This window comes from Muntiacus reevesi, chromosome 17 (genome assembly GCF_963930625.1).
Source record: "Muntiacus reevesi chromosome 17, mMunRee1.1, whole genome shotgun sequence".
NCBI classification, from domain to species: Eukaryota; Metazoa; Chordata; class Mammalia; order Artiodactyla; family Cervidae; genus Muntiacus; species Muntiacus reevesi.
This window is the reverse complement of record NC_089265.1, coordinates 23,565,472-23,592,065: the sequence shown is the minus strand read 5'-3', so window position 1 is coordinate 23,592,065 and position 26,594 is coordinate 23,565,472. Positions and strand designations below refer to the sequence as shown.

Below are 26,594 nucleotides of genomic sequence, written 5' to 3'. Positions count from 1 at the left end.
GCATCCCATTGCAATTAGAAAGAGATCTTATCATTAGGGCTTTATAGGTCCATAGTGTTGAATTTTGGATGTTCCATTTCTCTGTCTTCCATTATTTGTTTAATTTAAAATAGTTGACTCTCCTCTCTTCCCTTCCCCATTTTACTGACATGAAGGTAAGGATCTAGGACTCTTTTCCACTCCTGTGTCCTCAGCACTTATTACAGTTAAATAGCATGGAGTAAACACTCAGTAAATACTTGCTGAATGACGAAAATGGGGTATGTCTTCAAAATCTTAATCTAGTCAAAGAAATGCTGCTAGGATTGAAAACACTAATAGCTATTTGAGATGGTTCATGGGGGACAAAGATCCTAGTTATATACTAATTATTCCAAGCCTCCCCAGTTGCATGTGAAAGCAAAAGTAGTTATAATGTGAAAATATTTGTTAATGAACGGACTAGTTTTAGAAAGTTCCCACTCAAATGTTCCTTCCTATAAAACTTTAGGGATTATCTACTGCCCTCTGTCTGAATCTTTGTAGTTTAGTCTCTTGCAATGTGAACTTGGAAATCTTATTAAAATGCAAGATTGCTTGAAATTTATGTAACCGATGTTGCTTGCAAGACTGTTGATAAATGAGGATTTGATAGTAAGGCAACTTACCATTTAAAGAGAAGAAAATTGATAAGAATGGTGACAGGATAAATTCTGCAAAAGGAGAATGATATTGATATCACAAAATATTGAAGAGTTAATGGAGCCTTGTAGCAAGAATTGGTGAAACCAGTGAATATTTTTGTGAAATTGACTGTATTTTTGATTGTGCCGTGAAAGTCAAAGATGAAAATAAGGATGTTGTATTTTGTTGTTCAGTAGTTTTATTCTGAAATTTCTTACATAGTTGGAGGTATAACATACCTTTTGTTGAATGGAAGATAGTCAGTTTTTACTGGAGGAAATCTGGAGTCCTTGTAAGGTCTTTTGCAAGCAGTTCTGTCCCTCTGCTGTCTGGTCTCATTTTCAACTTCTCTGCCTTTTGCTCACCCTGCTCCGCCTGTGCTACCCCTGGAGCATATTAGGCAGTCCTCACACCATATGGTCTTTGCCCTGGCTGTTCCTTTTCTTCAAAGTGCTGTTACCCTTGATATCCCCTTGACTAAATCCCTTACCACCTTCAAGTTTCAGCCCACTGTCTCTTTCTTAATGAGGCCTACCCAGTTTGGCCTGTTTAATACTATAGCGTACTTTCCCTCTTTCCTCTCTACTGTTCTAAACTCTAGTACCTTTTACTTGGCTTTACTGTTTTTTTTTTCTCTCTCTCATAGCATTTAGCACTCTCTCACATGGCATATAGTCTGTTTATTACGTCTTCTTTTTGTTTTCTTTCTTCCTGCTAGACCAGGTGTTTGAGTAAAATCCTGGCTGCCGCTTGTTTTTTATAAATATGTTTTACTGGAACCTAGGCCGTTTATTTATATATTTCCTCTGCTTTCATCCATGAAGGCAGAGTTATTTGTGACAGACGCATTATGGTTTGCAAGCCATAAAATATTCTGTATATTTTACAGAAAAAGTTTGCTGACTCTTATGCTGTACCATAAACTTCATGAGGGCATGGATCTTTGTTTTATACACTGTTAGAGCCCCATCGTGTAGAACAGTCTTTGGTACATGTTAAGTGCTCAATTGCCAGAAAGCAAGTAAATGATTGAAGACAGAATTCCAGTTCTGTATAACCATCTGGAATAACTGGCAGAGGTAGTAAATGCTATAGGTAATTATTTGGGGTGAGTAATGATGGGTAGGGCGACAATTGAACTAGACCTTGAAAGATAGCAAAGATTTTTATAATAGAGGAAAGATTTTGTCATCAGTGATTAAAATTTTAATATCAGTTGAAGTGGATCATTTTATGTTTATTTGGGCAGTTAGGAAGATTTTTTGTTGAAATTTTTAGTTGACTATTACTTTTCCCAAGATAATCGTTTAAATTTTTTGTTTTATTTAGCTCTTGGTGTTCTTAGTTGAATTTTAATCAGAGGTTATCTTGAAATTTAATAGATGGATGAAATGCATCAGTTAAAAATCATGAATTTGTTTTATAAAATTTCCATCAATTTTTTCCCTTCTCTCACTTTCTCCATAAAGTAGGAATGTGGATTTTCTATAGACATTAGAATTAACGTTCAAAGAGCTGTTAGCATTTTAATTGTGCTTATGATCATTGTCAGGCCTAAAGGTTTTAATCACAGTGGTTCATAGGATTAACCTGTAATGTTTTATAGTCATTTATATTTTGGAGTGAAGTTTAAAGTGAAAGAAACTAGACTTTAACTGCCTTTTAACGGTCCCTTTCAATCGTATTAGTTAATTACGTAATTCTCATTGCAAATTTAAAAGTTGGTTAATTTTTTAAAACTTTTTCCCCAGATGATCTTTCCATTTCAGTGGCAGTGCCCATATATTCCCCTTTGTCCTCTGTCACTGGCGGCAGTGCTCAGTGCACCTTTACCGTTTATAGTTGGAGTTGACTCAAGGTACTTTGATCTTCATGACCCACCACAAGATGTTGTTTGCATTGACTTGGATACAAACATGTTATATCTGTAAGTTGATTCTTTTTATATTATGTCCCTTTATATTTTTCTCCACATGTAATTGTAGCTCATCGAAAGCATATACATATTGCTACTTTTAAAAGTTGTTAATAAGTCTTCATCTTCAATTCAGTGATTCTTAATCAGGACAGGTATCAGAATCCTGGAATGTTACGTAGTTTGAAAAAGAATGTGTTCAGTATTATAATAGTTTTTATTGGATAAAAATGTTAATGGTAGGCAGGAGATGTTTATGTTTATCAGAAGATAATATGGATTCTTAAAAAGAAAAAGGGTAAACCCTGCTTTCAGAGCTCAAGAAATATGATGTCTAGGTTTGATTCAGAATCCATGTGTAAGTCACAACATAGTGACCTTATCACAATATAGGGTAATATTATGCTGTTTTCCTTAGTTCAAGATTTGAATTTTATGGGGATTGTAGAGAAATTGATACTAAAAATCAATCACAGTTTGTGTTTATGGAGGTGATAAATTTGTATGGCAGTGGTGTAACTGAGGGTTCAGAGGGAGTACCACACTTCATCCATCTAGTTCTAGATGGATGTTTAGGTGCTCCCTCCACACCCCATCCCCAATGACAAGAGCAGCAAAGTGGGAAAGAGCAGTAAATGGTGAAAGTTCCCTAGTGTAAGTGTCAAATTCCAGATCCTGGGATGCTTTTATTCTTTGCTGTTTGATATTGGTAGAAAATGAATAGAGAAAGAATTTGGGATGAGACTTCAGTGGTTACAACAGTCGAATTGGTCAGGGAAAATAGGCTTGCGTGAACCCAAAGAATAATTTAAGGAAGGAAGAAAACATTTTATGTACCTTAAAAAATAATTTTGAAATGAATCTACCATTGTATTTTGAAAACTGTCATCGTGGTATTGTTGTAGCTCCATACTATGTTTGTTTATTTATTTGAGCTTTCAATACTTTTTAAGAATTGAAGTATAGTTGATTTACAAAATTACACTATTTTCAGGTGTATAGCGTAGTGATGTAGTCTTTTTATAGCTTATATTCCAATAAAGGTTATAGAAGCTAATGGCTATAATTCTTTGTGCTGTGCAGCAGTGGTCCCAGCCTTGGTGGTACCAGGGACCAGTTTCTTGGAAGATAATTTCTCCATGGACTGGGGGTGGGTGGAATGGTTTGGGGATGGTTTGAGCAACATTACGTTTATTGTACACTTTATTTCTAATCTAATACTGCCATTAAAGTACGTGTCTATGGCCCAGAGGTTGGGGACCCCTGCTATACAGTATATGCTTGTTGCTTATTTATTTTGTATATAGTAGTCTGTGTCTTTTAATCCTATACCCTTATCTTGCCCCCCTCCCCTTTCTTCTCTCTACTGGTAACCGTTAGTTTGTTTTCTGTAAACGTGAGTGTGTTTTGCTGTTCCTTTTTTTGTTTTGTATTTTAGATTCTACATATAAATGTTAGCACATAGTATTTATCTTTGTCTGACCCATTTTACTAGGCATTATATTCTCTAGACCATCCATGATGCTGCAGATGTTAGCATTTCACTCTTTTTTTGTCAATCAGTTCAGTTCAGTCACTCAGTTGTGTCCAACTCTGTGACCCCATGAACTGCAGCACACCAGGCTTTCCTGTCCATCACCAACTCCTGGAGCTTGCTTAAACTCATTGTCCATTGAGTCCATGATGCTATCCAACTGTCTCATCTGCTGTTGTCCCCTTCTCCTCCTGCCTTCAATCTTTCCCAGCATCAGGATCTTTTCCAATGAGTCAGTTCTTTGCATCAGGCAGCCAAACTATTGGAGCTTCAACTTCGGCATCAGTCTTTCCAATGAATATTCAGGAATGATTTCTGTTAGGATGGACTGGCTTGGATCTCCTTGCAGTCCTAAGGTACTCTAAAGAGTCTTCTCCAATCCCACAGTTCAAAAGCAGCAATTCTTCTGCGCTCAGCTTTCTTTATAGTCCAACTCTCAGATCCACACATGACTACTGAAAAAACCATAGCTTTGACTAGACAGACCTTTGTTGGTAAAGTAATGTCTCTGCTTTTTAATATGCTGTCTAGGCTGGTTATAACTTTTCTTCCAAGGAGCAAGCGTCTTTTAATTTCATGGCTGCAGTCACCATCTGTAGTGATTTTGGAGCCCCCCAAGATAAAGTCTGTCACTGTTCCCATTGTTTCCCCATCTGTTTGCCATAAAGTGATGGGACCAGATGCCATGATCTTAGTTTTCTGAATGTTGAGTTTTAAGCCAACTTTGTCACTGTCCTCTTTCACTTTCATTAAGAGGCTCTTTAGTTCTTCTTTGCTTTCTGCCATAAGGGTGGTGTCATCTGCATATCTGAGGTTATTGCTATTTCTCCCAGCAGTCTTGATTCCAAGCTTGTGCTTCATCCAGCCCAGCATTTCTTATGATGTACTCTACATATAAGTTAAATAAGCAGGGTGACAATATACAGCCTTGACGTACTCCTTACCCTATTTGGAACCAGACTGTTAATAGTTTTTATTCATTTATCTGTTGATGAACACGGGTTGCTTCCGTGTTTTGGCAATTGTAAATAGTGCTGCTATGAATAATGGGGTGCATATATCTTTTTAAATTAGTGTTTTCTTTTTTTCTGGACATATACCCAGGAGTGGCATTGCTGGGTCTTATGGTAATTCTATTTTTAGCTTTTTGAGGAACCTCCATACATTTTTCCACAGTGCCACTACCAATTTACATTTCTACCAACAGTGTGTGAGTGTTCTCTTTTCTCCACATCATTGCCAACATTTGTTATTTGTCTTCTTTTTGATGATAGCCATTCTGGCAGATGTGAGGTGACATCTCAAAATTGTTTTGACTTGCATTTCTGTAGTAATTAGTGATATTGAGCAGCTTTTCATGTGCCTGTTAGCCATCTGTATGTCTTTGGAAAAATGTCTCGAGTTCTTTCTGCCCATTTTTTTTATTGCATTGTTTGCTTTTTTGATAATAAGTTGTATGCACCGATAATGAGTTGTGTTGTTTGCTTTTTTGATACTGAGTTGTATGAGATGTTTTAGGTGTTAATTCCTTGTTGGTCATATCATCTGCAGGTATTTTCTTCTATTCCATAGGTTATCATTTTGATTTGTTGATGATTTCCTTTGCTGTTCAAAAGCTTTTAAGTTTAATTAATTCTCATCTGTTTATTTTTGCTTTTATTTATTTTGCCTTAGGGAAGTGATCCAAAAAATACTGCTTTGACTTATATCAAAGGGTGTCCTGCTGTTGTTCTCTTTCTCTTAGAGTTTTATGGTTTCAGGTCATCTATTTAGGTCTTTAATCCATTTTGAATTTGTTTAGATATTTGGTGTGAGGGAATGTTCTAATCTCATTTGTTTTACCTGTAGCCCTCCAGTTTTCCCAGCACCAATTGTTGAAAAAACTGTCTTTTCTTCATTGTAAATCTTGCCTCCTTTATCATAGATTAATAGATTGTAGGTGCATGGGTTTATTTCTGGGCTTTCTGTGTAGTTCAGTTGACCTATGTGTCTGGTGTTTTGCCAGACATAAAATATGCTGTTGCTGGGTTTTTTTTTTTTGCTGTTGGTGTTCTGATCACTATAACTTTGTAGTACAGTAGAAATCAGGGATGTGATGCTTTCAGCTTTGTTTTTTCTCCTCAGGATTGCTTTGGTAATTTGAGGTCTTTTGTGATTGTTCATGAATTTTAGGATTACTTGTTCTATTTCTGTGAAAAATGTCATGAGTATTTTGATGGGGGTTGTATTAAATCTGTAGCTTTGAGTAACATGACCATTTTAGTGATATTAATTCTTTCAGTTCAAGACGAGCAAGGGATATCTTTCCATTTCTTTGTATCACCTCCACTTTCCTTCTGTGACTTTTCAAGAGTGTAGGTCTCTCACATTCTTGGTTAAGTTTATTTCTGGATATTTTATTCTTTTTGATACAGCTTTAAATGGGGTTTATTTTAAAAAAATTTCTGATAATTCATTATTGCTGTATAGAAAAGCAACAGATTTCTGTCTATTAATCATGTATCCTGCAAGCTTGCTGAATTCATTGATTAGTTCTAATAGTTTTTGTGTGGAGACTTTAGGATTTTCTTCAGAATTTCTTTTTAATTGAAGTGTAGTTGATTTACAATGTTGTGCCGGTTGCTGCTGTACGGTATAGTGGCTCAGTGATACACAAACATACATTCCTTTTTAATATTCTTTTCCACTGCGGTATATCACAGGATATTGAACACAGTTCCCTGTGCTGTATGTTAGGGTTTGTTTATCCATTCTGGTTGTAATAGTTTGTATCTTCCAACCTCAAACTCCCAGTCCATCTGTCTCCCTCCCCTGTTCGCCCTTGTCAACCACCAGTCTGTTCTCTGTGTCTGTGAATCTCTTTCTGTTTTATAGGTAAGTTCATCTGTGTTGTACTTCTAGGGTTTTCTATGTAAAGTATCATGTCATCTATAAAGAGTAACAGTTTGAGATCTTCCCTTTCAATTTGGATGCTTAATTTAACGGGAAGGATGTCCACTTTTCACCGTTGAATATGATGTTATCTGTGAACTGTCATATGTGGCCTTTATTATGTTGAGATTTGTTCCCTCTAGCCACTTTATTGAGAGTTTTTAGATGAGTGGTGGTTGAATTTTATCAGTTGCTTTTACAGTGTCCGTTGAGATGATCACGTGGTTTCCCCCTTTCCTTTTGTTAATGTGGTGTGTCACGTTGATTGATTCTTTTTATATTTAACCATCCTTGTGTTGCTAGAGGAAGTCCAACTTGATTGTGGTGTATGATCCTTTTTATATATTGTTGGATTTGATTTGCTAATATTTTGATGAGAATTTTTGCATCTATATTCAAAGATACTGGCCTGTAATTGTCTTTTTTGTATGCCTTTGTCTGGTTTTGATAACAGGGTATTGGTGGTCTTGTGATGAATTTGGGAGTGTTTCATCCTCTTTAATAATTTGGAGTACTGTTAGAGAAGTTTGGTAGAATTTCCCAAGGAGCTGCCTGACCCTGGACTTTGTTTTCTGGGAATTTTTTAAATTACAAATTCAATTTTAGTACCAGTGATTGGTCTGTTCAAAGTGTCTGTTTTTCTTTTGCTGCCTTTAGAATTTGCTGTTTAGCTTTAACTTCTGCCATTTTAAGTATGGTATCTCTTGGTGCGGGTCTGTTTGGGTTCATCTTGTTTGGGATCCTCTGTGCTTCCTTTACCTGGTTCTCTGTTTCTTTTCTCAGGTTTGGGGAGTTTTTAGCTATAACCTCCTTAAATACATTTTTGATCCCCTTTTCTGTTTTCTGGTACCCCTCCCTATAAGGTGAATATTGGTACCTTTAATGTTATTCTTGAGAGCTCTTAAACTGTTTCCATTTTGAAAAATTTGTTTTTCTTTTACCTCTCGTTAGTCCCAGCAGTTCTCTAAGCAGGCTTATCTCCCCTGCATAGGATTCCTAGACTGGAGTGCCCTGCATTTGGCTCTCACTGCTCCCTCCCATGAGTGGGTGTCCACCTTATAATCTTTTTCCTCTGAGTCCCCTCCACGGACACAGGTCCCAACTCAAATCACTTTTCTTTCCTTCCGTGTGTATCTGTCTTATTGACTTGGTGGTACAGTAGTTCACCTGCCAGTTTTCAGTTAGTTTTTCATGAGAATTGTTCCATGTGTTGAGGTATTTTCTGATGTGTTGATGGGGGGAAGTGAGCTCCATATCCTGTTTGTCCACCTACTTGATCAATCCCTACTGTGATCATTTAGATTTACTTACCGCCTGGAAACAATGAACTGCTTGCAAGCCCTAAATATTTCTTGTACACATTTTGTTATTTTTTAGTAATTATCCCTGAAAAAGTTGTTTCAAGGTTGCATATATTATGGTGCTTTGGAAATGATTTTGAAGTTGTAACTCAAAGATTTACCCCATTTTATTTGCTATTCTGAATAAGATAATAGAAAGATTGTTAATTTTGCTCAGATTTAAATAACTTCTATATAATTTCTGTAGATCAAAACACTATTTCTAAAATAGTTTTGAATGTTTAATTATACAATTATGAAATGTTTTAGGTACCAAAGAATTATAGAGAATAATGTAAATAATTTGCATGAATCTTCCACTTAATACACATTATATTTATACTAGTATAAATGATATTTTTTTGCATGCTTTAAAAGCTTTTACGTTTGTCTGGTTTTCTGATTTGCTGTTTTACTTGGCATTTTCTATGAGGTTCACTTACGTTGATACATGTAGCTCTACTTTGTTTTCAATATTTACCAGTGTTGATGGCTTTTTAGATTGCAGTTAAATTTTAAAGTATGGACAAAGCCTCTCTGATCATTATTACGCATATTTCTTTGAGTATATGGTTAATATACTAAAAAATATCCCTGAAATATATACCTAGGAATTTAAGATTCTAGCATTGATGTTCATAAGTGATATTGGCTTGATATATAGCATTAGCTCCAACTCATGGTTGGCACAAACTGCTTTCATCTTTGTAGAGTTTGTTACTGTTTGTAACATACAGACTCTGTATGTTACTGACTCTGATGTTTGTTGAGATTTGCTTCTGATAGGTACTTTGAAGTCTCAAGTCAGTTAAGTTTGACACTTAAAATATTATAATTCTAAAATGTAACTCTGATACAAGACTTGTCTTGTATTAATGACTCCAGTTAATGAAAGTCTGTGTTGGAGGGTTAGAATGAGATGACCAGATTTGGCTAAGGTTGATTGAAATGAAAAGAGAACTTGGAAGTCCCTTAAGAATTTAAGTTTTAAAGATCATTTAAGTGATCATTTAAGAATGCAGATTCTTAAATTGTAACATCAGTATAAATACCCTTTCCATTTTCTTTTTTAGTTTGACATAAGAATTTTGTTTAAGTAAAGACAGATTATAACAGACTTTATTAATGATGTTGTTATTTAATAGATCAGATGAAAAGAAGAGCATGAACTGGAAGCAGCTTCCCAAAAAGCCGTGCAAAAGTCTGATTAGCACCTTGAAGAAATTGTATCCCCAGCTGTTCTCAGGTAAATGTGAGGAAAAAAGAAGGGATTTTTTATGTTTAACTTTTTGTTTTATGTTGGAGTGTAGCTGATTAACAATACTGTGACAGTTCCAGGAGAACAGCAGAAGGACTCAGCCATATATATACATGTATCACTCCCCCAAGTTCTCCTCCCATCCAGGCTGCCACATAACTTTGAGCAGATTCCCTGTGCTATACAATAGGTCCTTGTTTGTTATCCATTTTAAATATAGCAGTGTGTACATGTCGATCCCAAACTCTCTAACTGTAAAAAGGGATATTTTTAATGAAAGAATGTATATAAAAAAATTCTTGTTAAATTTAAACATAATTTTGCTGTGTTTAATGGGAGTCTCATTACAAAACAAATTCCAGTAGTAAGAAATAACTATTGTGGTTCATGGTGTTTTGGGCATGTTTTCTGTGCCTCCCTGTTTGCCTCTGCCAATGATCCCTTCACATTAATGAGGAGAGGATTTTCAAGAAGTCATGGGCTTTCTTTTGACAATTCCCTTAATTGTTGAGTTATTATATATGTATAACATTATGTATTTTTTATATGTATAACATTATGTATTAATGTCATTTATTTCTCTTTCTTGTTTTGTCAGTTCACCGAAAAACTCAAGAAGGTTCAGCAATTGAGATGACTCCAATTGAAGCAGATTTCTCTTGGCAAAAGAAGATGACACAACTTGAGATGGAAATTCAAGAGGCATTTTTGCGCTTTATGGCATCGATTTTAAAGGGTTACAGAACATATCTCAGACCAATCACAGAGGCTCCTTCAAATAAAGCTACAGCTGCTGATTCATTGTTTGACCGACAGGGTGAGTAGCATTGAAAATATAAATACTTTTTATTTTAAATGAAAAAATTTTTTATTTGGTAGTACTACCAAGAAACATTTACTATATAAGGTCTTAGAAATTTATATTAAAATATGGTGATCTTCTGTGTATTTGTAATCTAGTTCTGTGAATAGAATTTCTTTTAACTTTTATACCTTGTTTTTTTTCCTGAGAAATTTGAAATTGGAGGTGTTTAATTATGAAATGTCTAAGATGTTGCTTATATTTATAGTATTCTGTGATCAGTTATCTCAGTAGAATGAAGCTGGTCATTTGCTTTTAGGTGTTTTCTCAACTTTGTATAATTTTTGACCTTATACATTCTAGGCTTTACAGTATTCTCTAACAAATAGTTTTTGGAATAAAGCCACCAGTTTTTAAAATTTTTTGAAAAGTACAGCCTTGTTCCAGGGGAAAATACCACACTCATTCTCTTTAGTATTTGTAGTTTTAGGAAATTACAAAGACTTGTGTTGGTATTCAGCAGCTCTTATATATATATATATAGGGGCAAACTTACAGATACATCAGTATTCATAACGACAATTATTTTACATATCTATAGTTTGGCCCTGCAATTTTTTTTTTTTTTTAATCTGTATATCCCCAATAATCCTTTTATCTTTTCTCATTTCTGGTTTAGGATGACTTATCTCTCAAATGTTTAGTTACCACTTACTAAGTCCAATTAGTTATTATTTAGGGATATAGAGGAGTATAAAATCTAGCTCCTTGGGATACCCAATGGAAAATAATTTAACATGTTTTAAGAAATAGAACAAATACTCAAGAAAAAGATTTTACATTATCATTCAGTGAGGGCATAAACACTCAGAAAAAGGAAACATTCTTAAAGATGAGTATTTTGGAAGACTTCATGGAAGGAAGAGCATGACTTTAAAGAATCGATATAATTGCTATGATCAACCTAGACAGCATATTAAAAAGCGGAGACATGACATTACCAGCAAAGGTCCATCTAGTCAAAGTTATGGTTTTTCCAGTAGTCACGTATGGATGTGAGAGTTGGACTGTAAAGAAAGCTAAGCACTGAGGAATTGATGGTTTTGAACTGGTGTTGAAGAAGACTCTTGAGAGTCCCTTGGACTGCAAGGAGATCCAACCAGTCCATCTTAAAGGAAATCAGTCCTGATATTCATTGGAAGGACTGATGCTAAAGCTGAAACTTCGGTACTTTGGCCACCTGATGTGAAAAACTGACTCATTGGAAAAGACCCGAAGCTGGGAAGGATTGAAGGTGGGAGGAGAAGGGGACGACAGAGGATGAGATGGTTGGATGGCATCACCAATTCAATGGACATGAGTTTGAGTAAACTCTGGGAGTTGGTGATGGACAGGGAGGCCTGGCATGTTGCAGTCCATGGGGTTGTAAAAAGTCAGACATGACTGAATGACTGAACTGAACTTAACAATTATATTCAGATTCAGTTTTCTTGGCAAGTGGTGTTCACATGAGGCTCACTACTTCTTACTGCAAATCTGCATGTGTACCATTTTTAGTACTCCTAAGATTGATCCATGGGTTCAGGAGTTGTCAGACTCATTCATTCATTATAATTTCCCCACCAGCCTTTCATTCAATTGTATTAGTAGCATTTGCTGATCATTGTCTAGATCCATTAGAAGAAAAGACTTCTTGTTACTGCTTGGCAAGAATAATTTGTTTCTGTTTTATTGGAGTCTTTCTCAACTAAGTAATATTTCAAGGTGATGTAGTAAGGACAACAGCATGTGGAATGCCCTGAAGCATAACAGAAAGGCTGGAGGAAAAACTGACCTTAAAAACCATGCTTGAAGCGGTAGATGAAAGCCAGATCATGTTGACTCTTTTAGGAACAATGAAGGATTTCAGTGTTAATTCCAAGAGTAATCGCAAGTCAGTGAGGGATATTTAAGTAGGTAATAGGATCAGGTTTGCATTTGTAAAACAAACAAACAAAAAAACCTCTTTGACTTCTCTGCAGAGATTCAATTGGAGGCACCCAAAGTATGGATCTACTTATTAGTTGATTAGTGCCTTGGTTCAAATGAAGTGACCTGGATTATTTGGTAGCATGAATAGAAAAGTGATTTTTAGGATGTAAATTCAATAGAGCTTGGCAATTGAATATGGGATGTAAGAGGGAGATGTCAAGAACAACTTAGAGCTTCATGTCTTTAACAACCAAGTGGGTGGTTTATTGTTTATTTAAGTGCCCTTTATTGAGAAGAGAAATGGCAGAAAGGGGAAGGATCTAATTATTTATTAAGGAAGAGTTTTTCATTTTATTTATTTATTTTAGTGAAGTATAATTGATGTGCAGCCTTTATATGTTACAGGTGTACAACACAGCATTGTAATTCATAATATTTGCAGGCTATACTCCATTTATGGGGTCTTCCCAGGTGGCGCTAGTGGTAAAGAACCCACCTGCTAGTGCAGGAGATGTAAGAGATGCAGGTTTAGCCCCTGGGCTGGGAAGATTCCCTGGAGGAAGGGATAGCAACCCACTCCATTCTTGCTTAGAGAATCCCATAGACAGAGGAGCTTGGAAGGCTTCGGACAGGATTGAAGCAACTTAGTGCACACACACGCACACATGCCCTCCATTTATAGTTATTATAAAATAATGACTATATTCACTGTATTGTGTGTCCTCACAGCTTATTTCTTTTATGCGTGATAGTTTGTACTTCTTAGTCCCCTACCCCTATCTAACCCCTCCCTGCTTCCGTCTCCCCACTGGTAGCCACTAGTTTGTTTTCTATATCTCTGAATCTGTTCTTTTTTTTTATTATATTTACTGATTTGTTTTATTTTTTAGATTCCATTTATAAGTGATAATATAGAGAGTATTTTTCTATGTTTGACTGGTTTCACTAAGCATTAAAGTCATCTGTGTTGTTGGAAATGGCAGAATTTCATTCTTCTTTATGAATGAGTAATAGTCCATTATGTGTATGCATGTGTGTGTGTGTGTATCACAACTTCTTTATCCATCCATCTGTTGACTAGTTAGGTTACTTCCTTGTCTTGACTATTATAAATAGTGCAGCTATGAATATTGGGGTGCATATATCTTTTTGAATCAGTGTTTTTGTTTTTTCTGGATATATATCCTGGAGTGTAGAATTGCTGGATCACATGGTAATTCTACTTTTAGTTTTCTGAGAAACCTCCATATTGTTTTCCACAGTGGTGCCATCAATTTACATTTCCACCAACAGTGTATGAGGGTTCGCTTTTCTCCACCTCCTCGCTGACATTTGTTATTTTTGTCCTTTTTGATGATAAGGTGTGAGATTCTGAAAGGTGTGAGATGATGACTCATTGTGGTTTTGATTTGTATTTCTCTAATGATTAATGATATTGAGCATCTTTTTATGTTCTTATTGGCCCTCTGAATGTCCTCTTTGGAGAAATGTTTGAGGAAAGATTTTTAAAATGAGAGAGACCTGAGTATACTGGTTACTAGCTAATAAAATTTTCCAGAGAACACTGAAAGAACTGTATCCCAGGCTCACGGTGGGTTTGGCGTTAGATAGGAGGAGGGTCATACTCACTGTAAAACATGGTAAGGAATAAATGATAGCAGAAAGAGTCATAGATTTTATAGTGAGATAATGTAGTTCTCACTTAATGATTTTCATTTTCTCTGCAATAAAAAGTACTACCATTCAGGGATGAGGGAGAGAACATGGAGGGAGAACATTTAAACACTGAAAATAACTGTGAAAACATGAGTAAAGGAAAGTTCAGATTCCAGAAATGTAGTGTGATTACTGGTCAGGGATAAAGGTGTAAGTTAAGTGGTTTTGATGCACCTATAGTTACATAACTCCATCGCCCCTCCCACTCCCACCCACCCCACAACTTGCGTTCAGCCACACTGCTGCAGATCCAGAGAAAGCAGACTAGGTTATACTAGATGAGTTTGACAAAAAAGACAAAAGGGCATAAAAATTGAGAGTGTTGACAAGAAAATAATTAAAATGGACATGGAATCAATGTTAGATAAAGACGTGAAGATAGGAGGGTGTATGTAGAATGTAAAAGGTGAATGGATTGCAGATTACCCCTCACAAAAGGCTTGGTAGGAAGAACTTAAGCATACCAGATAGACAGGAATAACAGTCAGAGAGTAATTTGTAAATTAGAGATTTCGGAGGCAAAGCTGTTTATAGTGTTACCAAGAAAAGTCCAGGGAGTATGAAACTATGTATAGAAGTTGGTGATTGAGGTGGAGTAGACCATAAATTATTGAAAGTTAAGGAATTAAAAGCTCTTTGAAATGTTGGATGGTTGGTGTTATGGGTGTTGAAGAATGATGATGGGAGGAATTGGAGAGAAGACTTTGAATTAGGTGCCCTGCTCTTCAGTGGATGAAGGAGTGTTTCTAAAGTCAACAGCTGTCTACAGTTAATCCGAGGAATGGATAAAATAATAGCAGAAGAGCAAAAGTTTCTATAAGATGATAACAGAAGTAATTGTCTGGTAGCATTGCAGAGGAAAGATCTGACCCTTCCTGCCTGAGAGTATGTAGAGTATCAGAAATTTTCTACTTGAGGTCTGTAGGGCTAGAGACTCCTTATAGGAAATTCAGATTTCAGTGAAAAGATTAATGATGTAAGTTAAGAGTTTCCATGGTTGAATTATGCAGAAGGGACTATGGTCCCTTTATATATGTATGTATATAAAGATAAAATAATATATATAGAAGTTTAAAAATAATACATCTAATTCTGCTTTGAAATTTGAATTTAATTCTAATTTTATTTTCTTCAGGATTTTTAAAAAGTCGAGATCGTGCCTATACAAAATTCTACACCCTTTTATCCAAAACACAGATTTTTATTCGTTTCATTGAAGAATGTAGTTTTGTAAGTGATAAAGATACTGGATTGGCTTTTTTTGATGACTGCATAGAAAAGGTAAAAGTTTGTCCTGTAAATCAGTATTAAAGAAAAGCTTTAATAATTTGCTTATCTTTATAATCATTATTGTGTTATTAGCCCAGATGATCTGAGGAAAGCATTAAAGTTCTGGTGTTTGTGTGCGTGTGTTTGTGCACACGAGTACACATGCAAATGTTCAGTGCTACGCTTAATATAAGAATTGTTTTCCTTTGGGGCATCTTATACTACCAAACATAGCTAATTTTTCCCTTTGAATCTCACTTTCATTTGTATTAAGTACTAAGAACATCACTGAAACCCCTGAATCTTTTTTTTTTCACATGACTAAGGTAAGATTTAGTGGTTCATTAAAAAATGTTTAGTTTTGGCAGTTCCCTGGTGGTCCAGTGATTAGGACACCTCACTTTCACTGCCAAGGGCACAGGTTCAGTCACTGTTCAGGGAACTAAGATTCTACAAGCCACACAGGGCAGCTATAAAGAAAACCCCAAAAAACAAACCAAAAAAAAAGGTTAGTTTTGTGGGTAATGGAAATCCTGTGGGTTTTGTTTGTGTCTTTCCAGATACTTTTGCTAATATATTTCTTTTTTTGTTTTTTTCATTTATTTTTATTAGTTGGAGGCTAATTATTTTACAGTATTGTAGTGGTTTTTGCCATACATTGACATGAATCATTGTCCTGATAGAAACTATTTGGAAATATGTTAAGACTTTACTCACTCATAAAAAGTTTAAGTTGACTTTTAAAACTTTATTTTTGGCTGTGATGAAGGGCAGCACGAGGCATTCATGCTACATGCAGACTTTTTCTGGGTGCTGAGCACAGGGGCCACTCTAGTTGCGGTGTGAGGGCTTCTCTTCGCAATGGCTTCTTGTGTTGCGGAGTATGGACTCTAGGGTGCAAGGAGTTGCGTACTTAAAGTACTCAGGCTCAGTAGTTGTGGCGCATGGGCTTAGTTGCCCCACGGCATGTGGAACCTTCCCAGACCAGGGATCAAACCCGTGTTCTGTGCATTGACAGGCAGATTCTTAACCTCTGGACCACCATGGTAGTCCTCAGTTGATTTCTGACAGTGATAACTCACATATTTTTTCTCATTTTTCGTAGAGCTCTTATTTTTGCTAGGTGGGTTGTAGGATTTATTGTTTATGCAAACTATATTTATAAAATTAGAGATTGTATCCAAAAAAGGTAGAATATTATGACATTGTAATTGTATAGGCTCCTAATGATTTGTGTATCTTAGAAGACTTGCATAATTTTCTCCCATTTACATCAGTGTGATCTGAAACTCTAGGAATATGACTTAAACTTTTCAACATTTTTGTTTACTTAAATATTGATAGTCCAATATCATTCAGTTAGAGAAGCTGGGATATTGTCAATCACCACTCCAGTATGCTTGTCTGGAAAATTCCATGGACTGAAGAGCCTTCAGACTGCAGTCCATGAGGTCGCAAAGAGTTGGGCAAGACTGAGCAACTAAGCACAGATATTATCAATCATTAATGCAGGAGTTTGTTAATAATGAAAGTTTTGGTTTGAGAAACCAGGTTTTTGTGATTGCCCGTCTTTTCCTTCTAAAGAGGGATATATGAACAAACTAGTCAAAATGAATTGTTTTCTATCCTAATAGTTAAAAGAGAAGTATTATACAAGAATGGGGTCCACCAAATACATTGTGAAGTGTTTCATATCTGCCTGGTATTAAAAAAGAATGTTTTTTTAAGTTTGAATTTAAGGTGATCTCTATTAAATTCACAGTAGACATTTTCACTGAGAATTCTTTTTTTCCCCTAGTTGTTTCCTGATAAAGGCACAGAGAAAACAGATAAGGTATATTTTTTTCTTAAATACGAGTTTCAGCATTTTAGAATCAGGTCCTGCTTATATGCAAATTAATTGAAGAAAATACTTATTTTTAGGTTGACTTTGATTCAGCAGAAGATACCAAATTGATAGAGCTAGATGATTCACAGAAAAGTGAGCACACTGTATTCATAATGCCACCCGAGCCACCTCCTGATGACGGAAAGGATCTGTCACCAAAGTACAGGTACCAGGAATGATTCTGAAGTTGTTTGGTTACAATTTTAATAGTTTGATCTTTTGCAACTATTAGTAGATATGTATATTGATCATTTGTAAAGGTCATTTTCAAAATGTATTCTGTGAACTGGTGGAGATGGATATCCTATGGAGATACCACTAGGGATTGTAATTTAAGAACGGAACAGCCCTGTTTGAAGGGAAGCCAGATGCCGATCACTATTAACCTAAACATTTACTGCATTTTAATCTTTAAAATTTTCATTTCTGAAGAAGAAAAATACTTGTGAGGATCCCATCCCTTTGGGGTGTTCTGTTGTCAGTGAAAAACTGAAATTCTTACACATTAGTGAGCTGTCACTTAAAAGTAGGGGGCCAGGAATCACTCTTTATTAAAATAAACTTAGAGAATTTAGATGGGAATCTTTTAAGAAATTAAAAAGCTTGTTTATTATTATGATCATGGTAATACTTAATACATTCAGAAAACCACACATAAATAATTAGCACATCATTTTAGCACCAATACTTAATGTCTGTTACCAATCGTATGTATATCTTTTTGTCTTTTTTGTACATAGATTTGAATTTACTTAAAACAAATATTAGTTCATCTTGCCCATATTTGTTGTGATGTGTGTTTACCTTCAATGGTCTGAACGTTTTTCCATGCCAATAAATACTTTTGTGCCATATCATTTTGAATAACTAGATTGCATGCCTCTGAACTAGTTTCCTATGGAATTTATTTGTAGTTCTCTGCTATCTACATCTTTGTGTGTACACACAGTTATTTTCTTAGGCTGTATTCATAAAAGAATTTCTAGGGCAATGGGAATATAAAAGAACTGTTTTCTAAAAATAAAATTAATATATAATCTCACTAGGACTACATAAGAATGAAGAATGTATACCTGAGATGAGTGATTTAACTAAGTACTGTTTTAATTGCGTGTCAATTATAGAGAGAGAGTTCTTTTTTTATTTTGACTTTAATCATTATACATTGGAATGCAGGTATTGACAAATAAGTAAATCAGGTATTGACAGATAAGTAAATCAAATAGGAAAGGTAATATATTTCAGAAGAAAATTGGCCAAAGGAAATAAGTAGGCAGTTTCTGAGAAGAAATGCTAATAGTCAATAATATGAAAGTATGTTAAGCTTTTCTAGTATTTAAAAAAATTCAGATCAAATGATGAGTAGAAGCATTTTTATTCTATCAGTTTGAGGATAGGCTTTCCTACTAGTTAGAATGTATTTTGGAGAGTATATGAGTATAACCTCTCTGGAAATAATTTGACAGTGATTATAATAATTTTTACTTTCTTGATAGACATTTACCATAGAAAACTCTTATAAGGTCTTATTCTAAGAAATTAAGCGAAATATTCACAAAGATAGATATACAAAGATACTTAATTGCAAAAGTTGAGAAATAATCCACAAATGTCCAACAGTAAAGAATTTGTTAAATTATGGCACATCCCTAATATAAAAATATTATGGCATTTTCCTTTTATATGATACAAGGTATTTTTATAAAGAAAAATAAAATTGCAAAGTATATATACTAAATGTTTTAATATAAATTATCATTGAATACATGTGTTCTGTTGAAAGAGTTATTAATTCTTTAGTCAAAATATCAGGGTTTTCTGTGTTCTAGGGATTGGTTGAAAATAACATATAGGATGGGGAGGAGCCAAAGTTTCCATGTAGATATTCTGCTTATCTTATTAATTACATCATCTTACCTATTTGAAAAAGAAATGTGTATACAAGGATTTTGGAGAATAATGTTGGTTACATTTGAGGTTTAGAAATATGCACCTAAATTCTGAAATAATATGAAGAGTTAATGTATTTTAAATCAGCAGTTCTATTTTTGCTTTTTATTTTAGTTACAAATACTTTCCAAGACTGGACCTTAAGCTTTTTGACAGACCACAGGAGTTGAAACTTTGTTTTAGTAGACACCCTACTGGGAGTAGCATTACAAACAGTCCAGCTCTCATGGCTAAGAGAACTAAACAGGTCAGATATTCTTTATCTAATTTAAAATGTAAACTATGTATATGTGATATGTAGCTCATAGTTTAGACTTATCACCTACAGAAATTATTTGAAGATCCACTATGGTTGTTAATGAATTAAAATTGATTTCTTGCAACCCTACTTGTAATTTGAGGGTGAAGGTTTTGAATGCTTATGTTTATGTTCTAAGAGAAACTTGGCAACTAAGTACAGTTTTAAAAAACTTTATTGAAATATAATTCACATGCCATACAATTGACTCATTTAAGTACACTCTCTGGCTTTCAGTACATTCACAGGGTTGTGCAGCTACCACCACAGCCAATTATAAAACATTTTCATCACCCTGAAAAGAAAGCCCACAGCCCTAAGCTGTTAACCCCCCTAGTTCCTCCATCTTTCATAGCCCCAGGCAATCATTAATCTGTTTTCTGTCTCTATAGTTTTGCCTATTCTGGGCACTTCATAAAAATGGAATTGTACAGTTTGTGGTCTTTTGTGACTGGCTTCTTTCACTTAGCATAATGTTTTTAAGATTCATCAGTGTTGCAGAATGTATCAGTATTTCACGTATTTTTATTGCTGAATAATATTCCATTGTGTGGAATATTTTTTTTATCCATTCATGTACGTGTGTTTGGTTCTTACTTTTTGGCTGTTATGCATAGTAGTCCTGTAAACATTTGTGTACAAATGTTTATGTGGTTATGTTTTCATTTCTTTGGGTATATGCCTAAGTAGAATTGCTGTGTCATATAGTTACACTGTGTTTAACCTTCTGAGAAATTGTCAGACTGTTTTCCAAAGTGGGCATACCATTTAAAATTATTCCCACCAGCAGTGGGAATTTCACCATATTCTTGTTATTGTCTGTCTTTTTGGGTTTAGCCATCTAGTGCATATGAAGTGGTATCTCATTGTGATTTTACTTTTTCATCATGTTTAGTATAAATATATTTTATACTGAATATTACATTATAAAGGGAGTTAGGACAACCTAGACATCTTGCTTTAATACTGTATTTGATTTAGATATAAAGAGTTAAACTATGGTTAGGTGCAAGTTAAATCAAACATCCTTTATATATATATATACACACATGTATATACTGATATTTGGGGTATCTCCAAAAATGGACAATTTCAGAATGAAATTCTTAGTTCAGGTTTTACCAGTTCGAGTACAGTCCCTCAAATCCTAGAGGTAACTTGAGGTGGTCTGTAATCTCATATAGTACACAGTTCTCTCAGTGTGTCTGAGGGGAATTTTTTTTAACATTATATACTTTTATCAGCTTAATAAAAGGCAAGTTTTTTAAAATGGGAGAATTTTGGTACTAAGTCTCTAGATTGCATTTGCCCGAGAATCTTTCCAGGCACATCTCTTGGAAGCTCATAACAATATGTTTAGTTAGAACACATCCAGCAGAGGGATCTGTAGTGCAAGGCTGACAGTGTCAGTCTGACGTGTGGAGGGCTCTGTAGTTTCTGAATGTCTGTAGAGTTCAATAAAGCTCAGCAGTTTTGATGCCTTTTCTTCCACCTAAATCAGAATGAAAATCAGAAGTAGAAAATATACCTATCAAATTATTAGGTAGGGACATCTGAGATCTTTCTCAGAATATGTTGCCTGCAGAGGAATAGGTGATTTGAAAGAAGCTGTGACGAAATTAACACAGAAGGTAGAATAGAAATCTTGGGAAATAACTCAGAGCACTCAGAACATCTTAAACTTTTTAATTGGGAGAAGAGTGAGAAGGCTCTGACTTTTCAAGAATGATATTATAGAACTTATAAGCTATGAATGACTAAATCACTTTCATTCATCACACATTTGAGTGCCATATATGTGAAGAGCACTTAATTACCTATTATATTATTATAACATGAATGATGTCCACTTTTAAGGAATTTCTTGTCTCTTAGGAGACACATGCTTGCCAAAAAATAGTTAAAATACAGTATAAAGTGCTCCTATAAAAAGAACCATGTGGCACTAAGTAGGAAGCCATTCACAAAAGCAAAAATACAAAATGCTTGATTTCAGAGTCACATTTTACATTAAATTCTTCTCTCCCTTTTACTTTTCACTTTTCCTGTCATCCTAATAAATTTTAATGACTGTCATAATTTTTTATTTATTCTCTTTCTAGGAGATAAAAACAGCTCATAAGTTGGCGAAGAGATGTTACACAAATCCACCACAATGGGCCAAGTGTCTCTTCAGTCATTGTTACAGTTTATGGTTTATTTGTCTCCCTGCCTACGTTAGAGTTTCTCATCCTAAGGTCAGAGCACTTCAACAGGCTTATGATGTGCTTATTAAGATGAGGAAAACGGATGTGGATCCTCTAGATGAGGCAAGTATATCACTGAGTTGTTACTAAGATAAATTCTATTTGTATTTTTAAGAAAATTTAGGTCTCAGTTGCTTTTAGTAACCTCAGGTATTTTCATTAAACTGTTACCCTGTTTCATAGAGCTAATACCTATTGTTTATTTTTAAATACATTTATTTAAAAGTTACTGCTTTGAAAAAATAAAAGTTATTGCTTTGAAATTCAGCGAGGATTGACTTACTTGGACCAGATTACCCTTGATAGATAGAAAAAATAGTGATTTAATTTTATTCTTGAGATAACTTTACTAAGAAGCAAATAGGCTTTTAGTAAGTGGCTTTCCACTTAGGACCTGTGTCATAGGTGGATTACATAACCTGTCTGTGATTCAGATATTATGTATCTGAAGCTGGAGGTCTGAGTTGCTCAGCCTTGGCACTGTTGACATTTTGGCCCACATAATTATTTATTGTGAGGTCCTTTCCTGTACATCTAGAATGTTTAGCAGTAGCCTTGCCTCCACCCACTAGATGCCAGTAGCTCCATGTAATGAGGAATGTCTGCAGGATAATGATACTTAGTTCCTTTCCTCAAATGGCTAATTTGATGGTTAAATCTGTTCATGTGCATGCGTCTAGACGAGTGCCTGATACTAAGTGCTCAGTGAACAATGTGCTGAATCTCTTCAGGCTCAGAGTCATCCTCAGAGATAGGCAGTGGTATTATCCGACAGACAGCTGAAGAAACTGAGTTACTGATTTAGTTCTCCTCTTTGCTGTGTTTCCCTTTAAAAATTATTTTTGTGTTAAAATAACTGTAAATGATATTAGAACCAGATTAGAATTTAAAATATAGTTGGAATAAAAATTCAGAGTAATGGGTATTTGGGAAGAAGGAGACAGCACAAGATTTGAAGAAAAATATAATTGAAGAGGAGCACATGATAGGCTAATTTTTATGTTTAACTAATTTTTTCCTCTTTTAAAATAAAAAAGATCTGAAACTAGTACAGCATGTACCTTAGTAAGATTTAATAATGCTTGTAACCACACTAAACTTGTTTTTTTCGAAGTATTATCTGTATGTTATAAAAAACTTTTCAAATATAGAGTTACAGAACAAATACTAACATATCCATTCTCACATTTGATTACATATTCTCTCATCTGATGTTTATAAAACTGTTTGGAAATTAAAAGTGTTTGATCAGTATTAGTGTTTTGTACCTCATATGTTTTAATGTTATAAAAATTTATTCTGATAGAGTTAGTTTTTATATCTAAGATATATTTTAGGATATATTTCAGCTATGTGACAGCATATCATATTTTTAAAGTGCTGTAAAATATGCTCCATGAGAGAGCTAATATTAATTGTTACTGCACTGTAAAGTCAAAGCACATTACTTGGTTAAGTTTCTTTGGTAAGTTCACGAGACAAATTTCCTGAAAAGTTGTTTCCTCTGTATGTATGTATTAAGGTTCTACGGTACTTACAAGTAATTACATTTCTTGTTTTCTAACATGCGGCAGATACGACTAGTAAGCTAAAAAATGTTTTTATATTATTTTCCCAATAAACATTCTGATAGGAGGCTTAACATTTGGAGGTTAATTTGTTGTATTCCTACTTCTAACAAGTTATATTGACAGATTTGTAGTCACCTGAAATAATTACATCTTTCCAACTGGAAGAAAGAAGTGTTTGTTTTAAAACTTTAAGGATGTTTATTTGCTTGGCATATTTGATGCATTTTATTTATTGATTACACATAGGGTTGCACATTAAAATTTTCACAGTATTTTTATGTAGTCATTTCCTTTGGTATTCCCTGCAACTCTTTGAGGCAATTATATATTATAATGTTACATTTTACAAAGAAAGAAAATTTGAAATTTAGATGAACGACACATATATAAGGCCATCTAGCAAGTAAGTGGTTTTGATTTTTAGGTTCATACTCCATTAGAAACCACTGTCTCATTCATATGCGTAATGTTTGTTTTAATTTGACAGCTTTGTGATCTACATGTTATGTTTGTAAAACTTGTAATAACGTAGATTTTTAAATAAACCTCATAGAAACCCAGAAATAGCATATGCCATGTAGGCTAAATTCAAGTTAAAATGCATAATATGTTTTGCTTTTAATACCATTTATTGAATTTTTAATGGAAATGAAATGTTTGTGTCAAGCTCTTTCTTACATGCTGGTCTGATTTTGAAGGTTCAAGACAGCTTAACTCAAACACCAGCCTAGGTACTTTGGCAAGGTTATCTGTAAAACCAGGCTCAGATGGAGACCCTTCCATGTGATACTTGGGCTTTTCCTATGATAACTTAGCACTCCAAGAGCATGTGTTTCAAGAGAGAGAAGTAGAAACTGACCTTTCTTAAGGCTTAAACCAGGAAACTGGTACAGTTGTCACTTCAGGCAAATCCTATTGGTCATACAATCTCAGAGGCTTTCCCCTTCAAGGTGAAGGGACAGAGCCCTCTCAATGGGAGGAATAGTAAAGAGTTTGTGGCCATCTTTTATCTACCGTAGATATCCGAAAGGTATCATGTTGTAGGCAACAACATACTACAGTTAAAAAATTATATCCCTCACATTTTTACTGTTTCTTTAGTTTGGTGTCTGCCTCTTATACAAGTGAGCCTGGAAGTTTGAAGGAATACTTTGTCGACTTCAGAATAAATTGTTGAGAATGGTTTTGGAAAATCCAGATTAATCCCAATTTGACACAGAAAGTGATTTATTTCTTCATGACTCAGAATCTTACAGTTGAATAGAACTTGAAGATATTTTAGTAAAACTTCAACATAAAACCTGAGATGTTGGAAGTCTGTAACATATGGGACCTTGTCTGTGCTTGAACTGGCTCTATTAGAAAGTGTATTTTATGCTGAGTTCAGTTCCACCTCCTTATGGCTTTTTGCAGAAGTCGTCAGTGAAGTGACAACACTTCAGATATTTGAAGAACTCTCTTGTGCCACATTCTTCTTAATCATGGCATACATCTTTTATATAGTAAGAGTTTTCTTTAACTTAGTCATTTGTGAAGTTGCTCTGATAATTTCTGAACTCTTCTGCTTCTGAATTCTTCATTTCTAGCTGTATGTGTGTGTGTATATATATATATACACACACACAGTCATCTTTATGATCCTCTGCTTCTTCACATTTCTTTCCCTCCTTCATCTCTTGAGTTAAATATCCTTTCTCAATTCTTTTTTCTCTTCCCTTTAAAGAGGCCACAACTTAGCTTTATGGTACTTTTCACAGTTGTTAAACGACTCTGTTATAAATAGAGACATTTTACAAATCCCAAGAAGAGTAGCTTTTTCTTTATATTTTCTTATTCTCAAATTAAGCTGTAGTAGTTTTTGGCTGCTGTGTTCACTGCTCTTGCAAGCTGGCTAGCCTCTTTGCCAGGGATCCTTACAATTATTGTCTCATTCTTCATGGTTTCTACTGTTGTCTTCCAAATGTGAGATTCCAAACTTTAGGAGTTGCCAGTTGGGTTGTCCTCTTATGATCAATTCTACCCCTCTTCACTAAGCACATATTCTCAGAAAAACCTTTGCTAATAATATTACAGTGTTTTTTACTTTCTTCTTTTTTAAGACATAGGTTTATAGAATTCTTTTTGTTATGTAGGCATCCTAGAGATGCTGCTTTTAATTCCTTTAGCATAAAATATAAAACATAATTTGGGAGAGAACCATTTTAATGATTTGGGAGAGAACCATTTTAATCAGGTGCAATTTTAAAAATGAATTCCTCCTCAAATTATGGAAAATAATAATAATTGGTCTCTTTGTATAAATTTAGTTACTGAAACCAATGGTATGTGTGCCCATAGGTCTTATATGGACAAGTTAATAGTGCTGGTACTTCCATTGATGAATAGGTTTTTAGAATAGTTTATCAAGACTCTCAAACCAGAACGAAGGACAAAAGAGTAATGACTATTGCTTGATAACTTTGACAGGAATTGAGTGAAGTCATTTAAAAAAAACCTTTACAAGTCACAGACTAATGCTCTGATGTTATTTTTTGTTAGGTGTGCTATCGAGTAGTGATGCAACTTTGTGGACTTTGGGGTCATCCTGTTTTAGCAGTGAGAGTTTTATTTGAAATGAAAACTGCTAAAATAAAGCCAAATGCTATTACTTATGGCTATTATAATAAGGTAAGTAGGATTGACATTAGGCAGTATATGCTGTTTATTAAGACTGATAAATTTCTATACATTTTATTATTTTAGAAAACTTAGAGCTTTGGGGGTACTATTCTTCTGTATATATTATATGTGTGTGCATTTAAAAATTCAAATATTGCTAATAATCATTATTTTAATCGTTATTTTACCTTTAGGTAGTTTTGGAGAGCCCGTGGCCTAGCAGTACCCGCAGTGGTATCTTCTTGTGGACGAAGGTACGGAATGTGGTACGTGGCTTGGCACAGTTTAGGCAGCCGCTTAAAAATACCGTGCAAAAGTCACAGGTCTCCTCAATATCAGGTAATACATGTGATTGGAAAGATAACTTTCTTGCTGAACCATAAGTTTTATAGGCATATGAATTTTTAATTATATGAGGCAGAAAACAGAGGTAAAATTCTAGTTGATATTTTCATATACTACTAAAGATAGAGGTTGCCTTGGCCCAAAATTATTTTCTTCTCTCACAGATTTAGAAAGTATTCTGCAACTTTAAAAGAACTGTGAGTCACTCATGTTTAGTTTCAGAGATTACCAGTGAATGA

At 34.6% G+C, this 26,594-nt stretch overlaps 1 protein-coding gene across 2 annotated transcripts in view; it reads left to right on the top strand.

Moving 5' to 3' along the window:
• The window catches only part of DENND4C (DENN domain containing 4C), a 109,114-nt gene that overhangs the window by 40,959 nt on the left and 41,561 nt on the right, over positions 1 to 26,594 (top strand). For both annotated transcript variants that reach the window (XM_065908257.1, XM_065908256.1), the window contains exons 10-19: positions 2,415 to 2,590; positions 9,529 to 9,629; positions 10,240 to 10,458; positions 15,266 to 15,411; positions 17,198 to 17,233; positions 17,323 to 17,453; positions 19,352 to 19,484; positions 21,638 to 21,844; positions 25,891 to 26,019; positions 26,205 to 26,349. In XM_065908257.1, the coding sequence (XP_065764329.1) occupies positions 2,415 to 2,590; positions 9,529 to 9,629; positions 10,240 to 10,458; positions 15,266 to 15,411; positions 17,198 to 17,233; positions 17,323 to 17,453; positions 19,352 to 19,484; positions 21,638 to 21,844; positions 25,891 to 26,019; positions 26,205 to 26,349 (1,423 nt within the window). The remainder of the gene's footprint in view (positions 1 to 2,414; positions 2,591 to 9,528; positions 9,630 to 10,239; positions 10,459 to 15,265; positions 15,412 to 17,197; positions 17,234 to 17,322; positions 17,454 to 19,351; positions 19,485 to 21,637; positions 21,845 to 25,890; positions 26,020 to 26,204; positions 26,350 to 26,594) is intronic.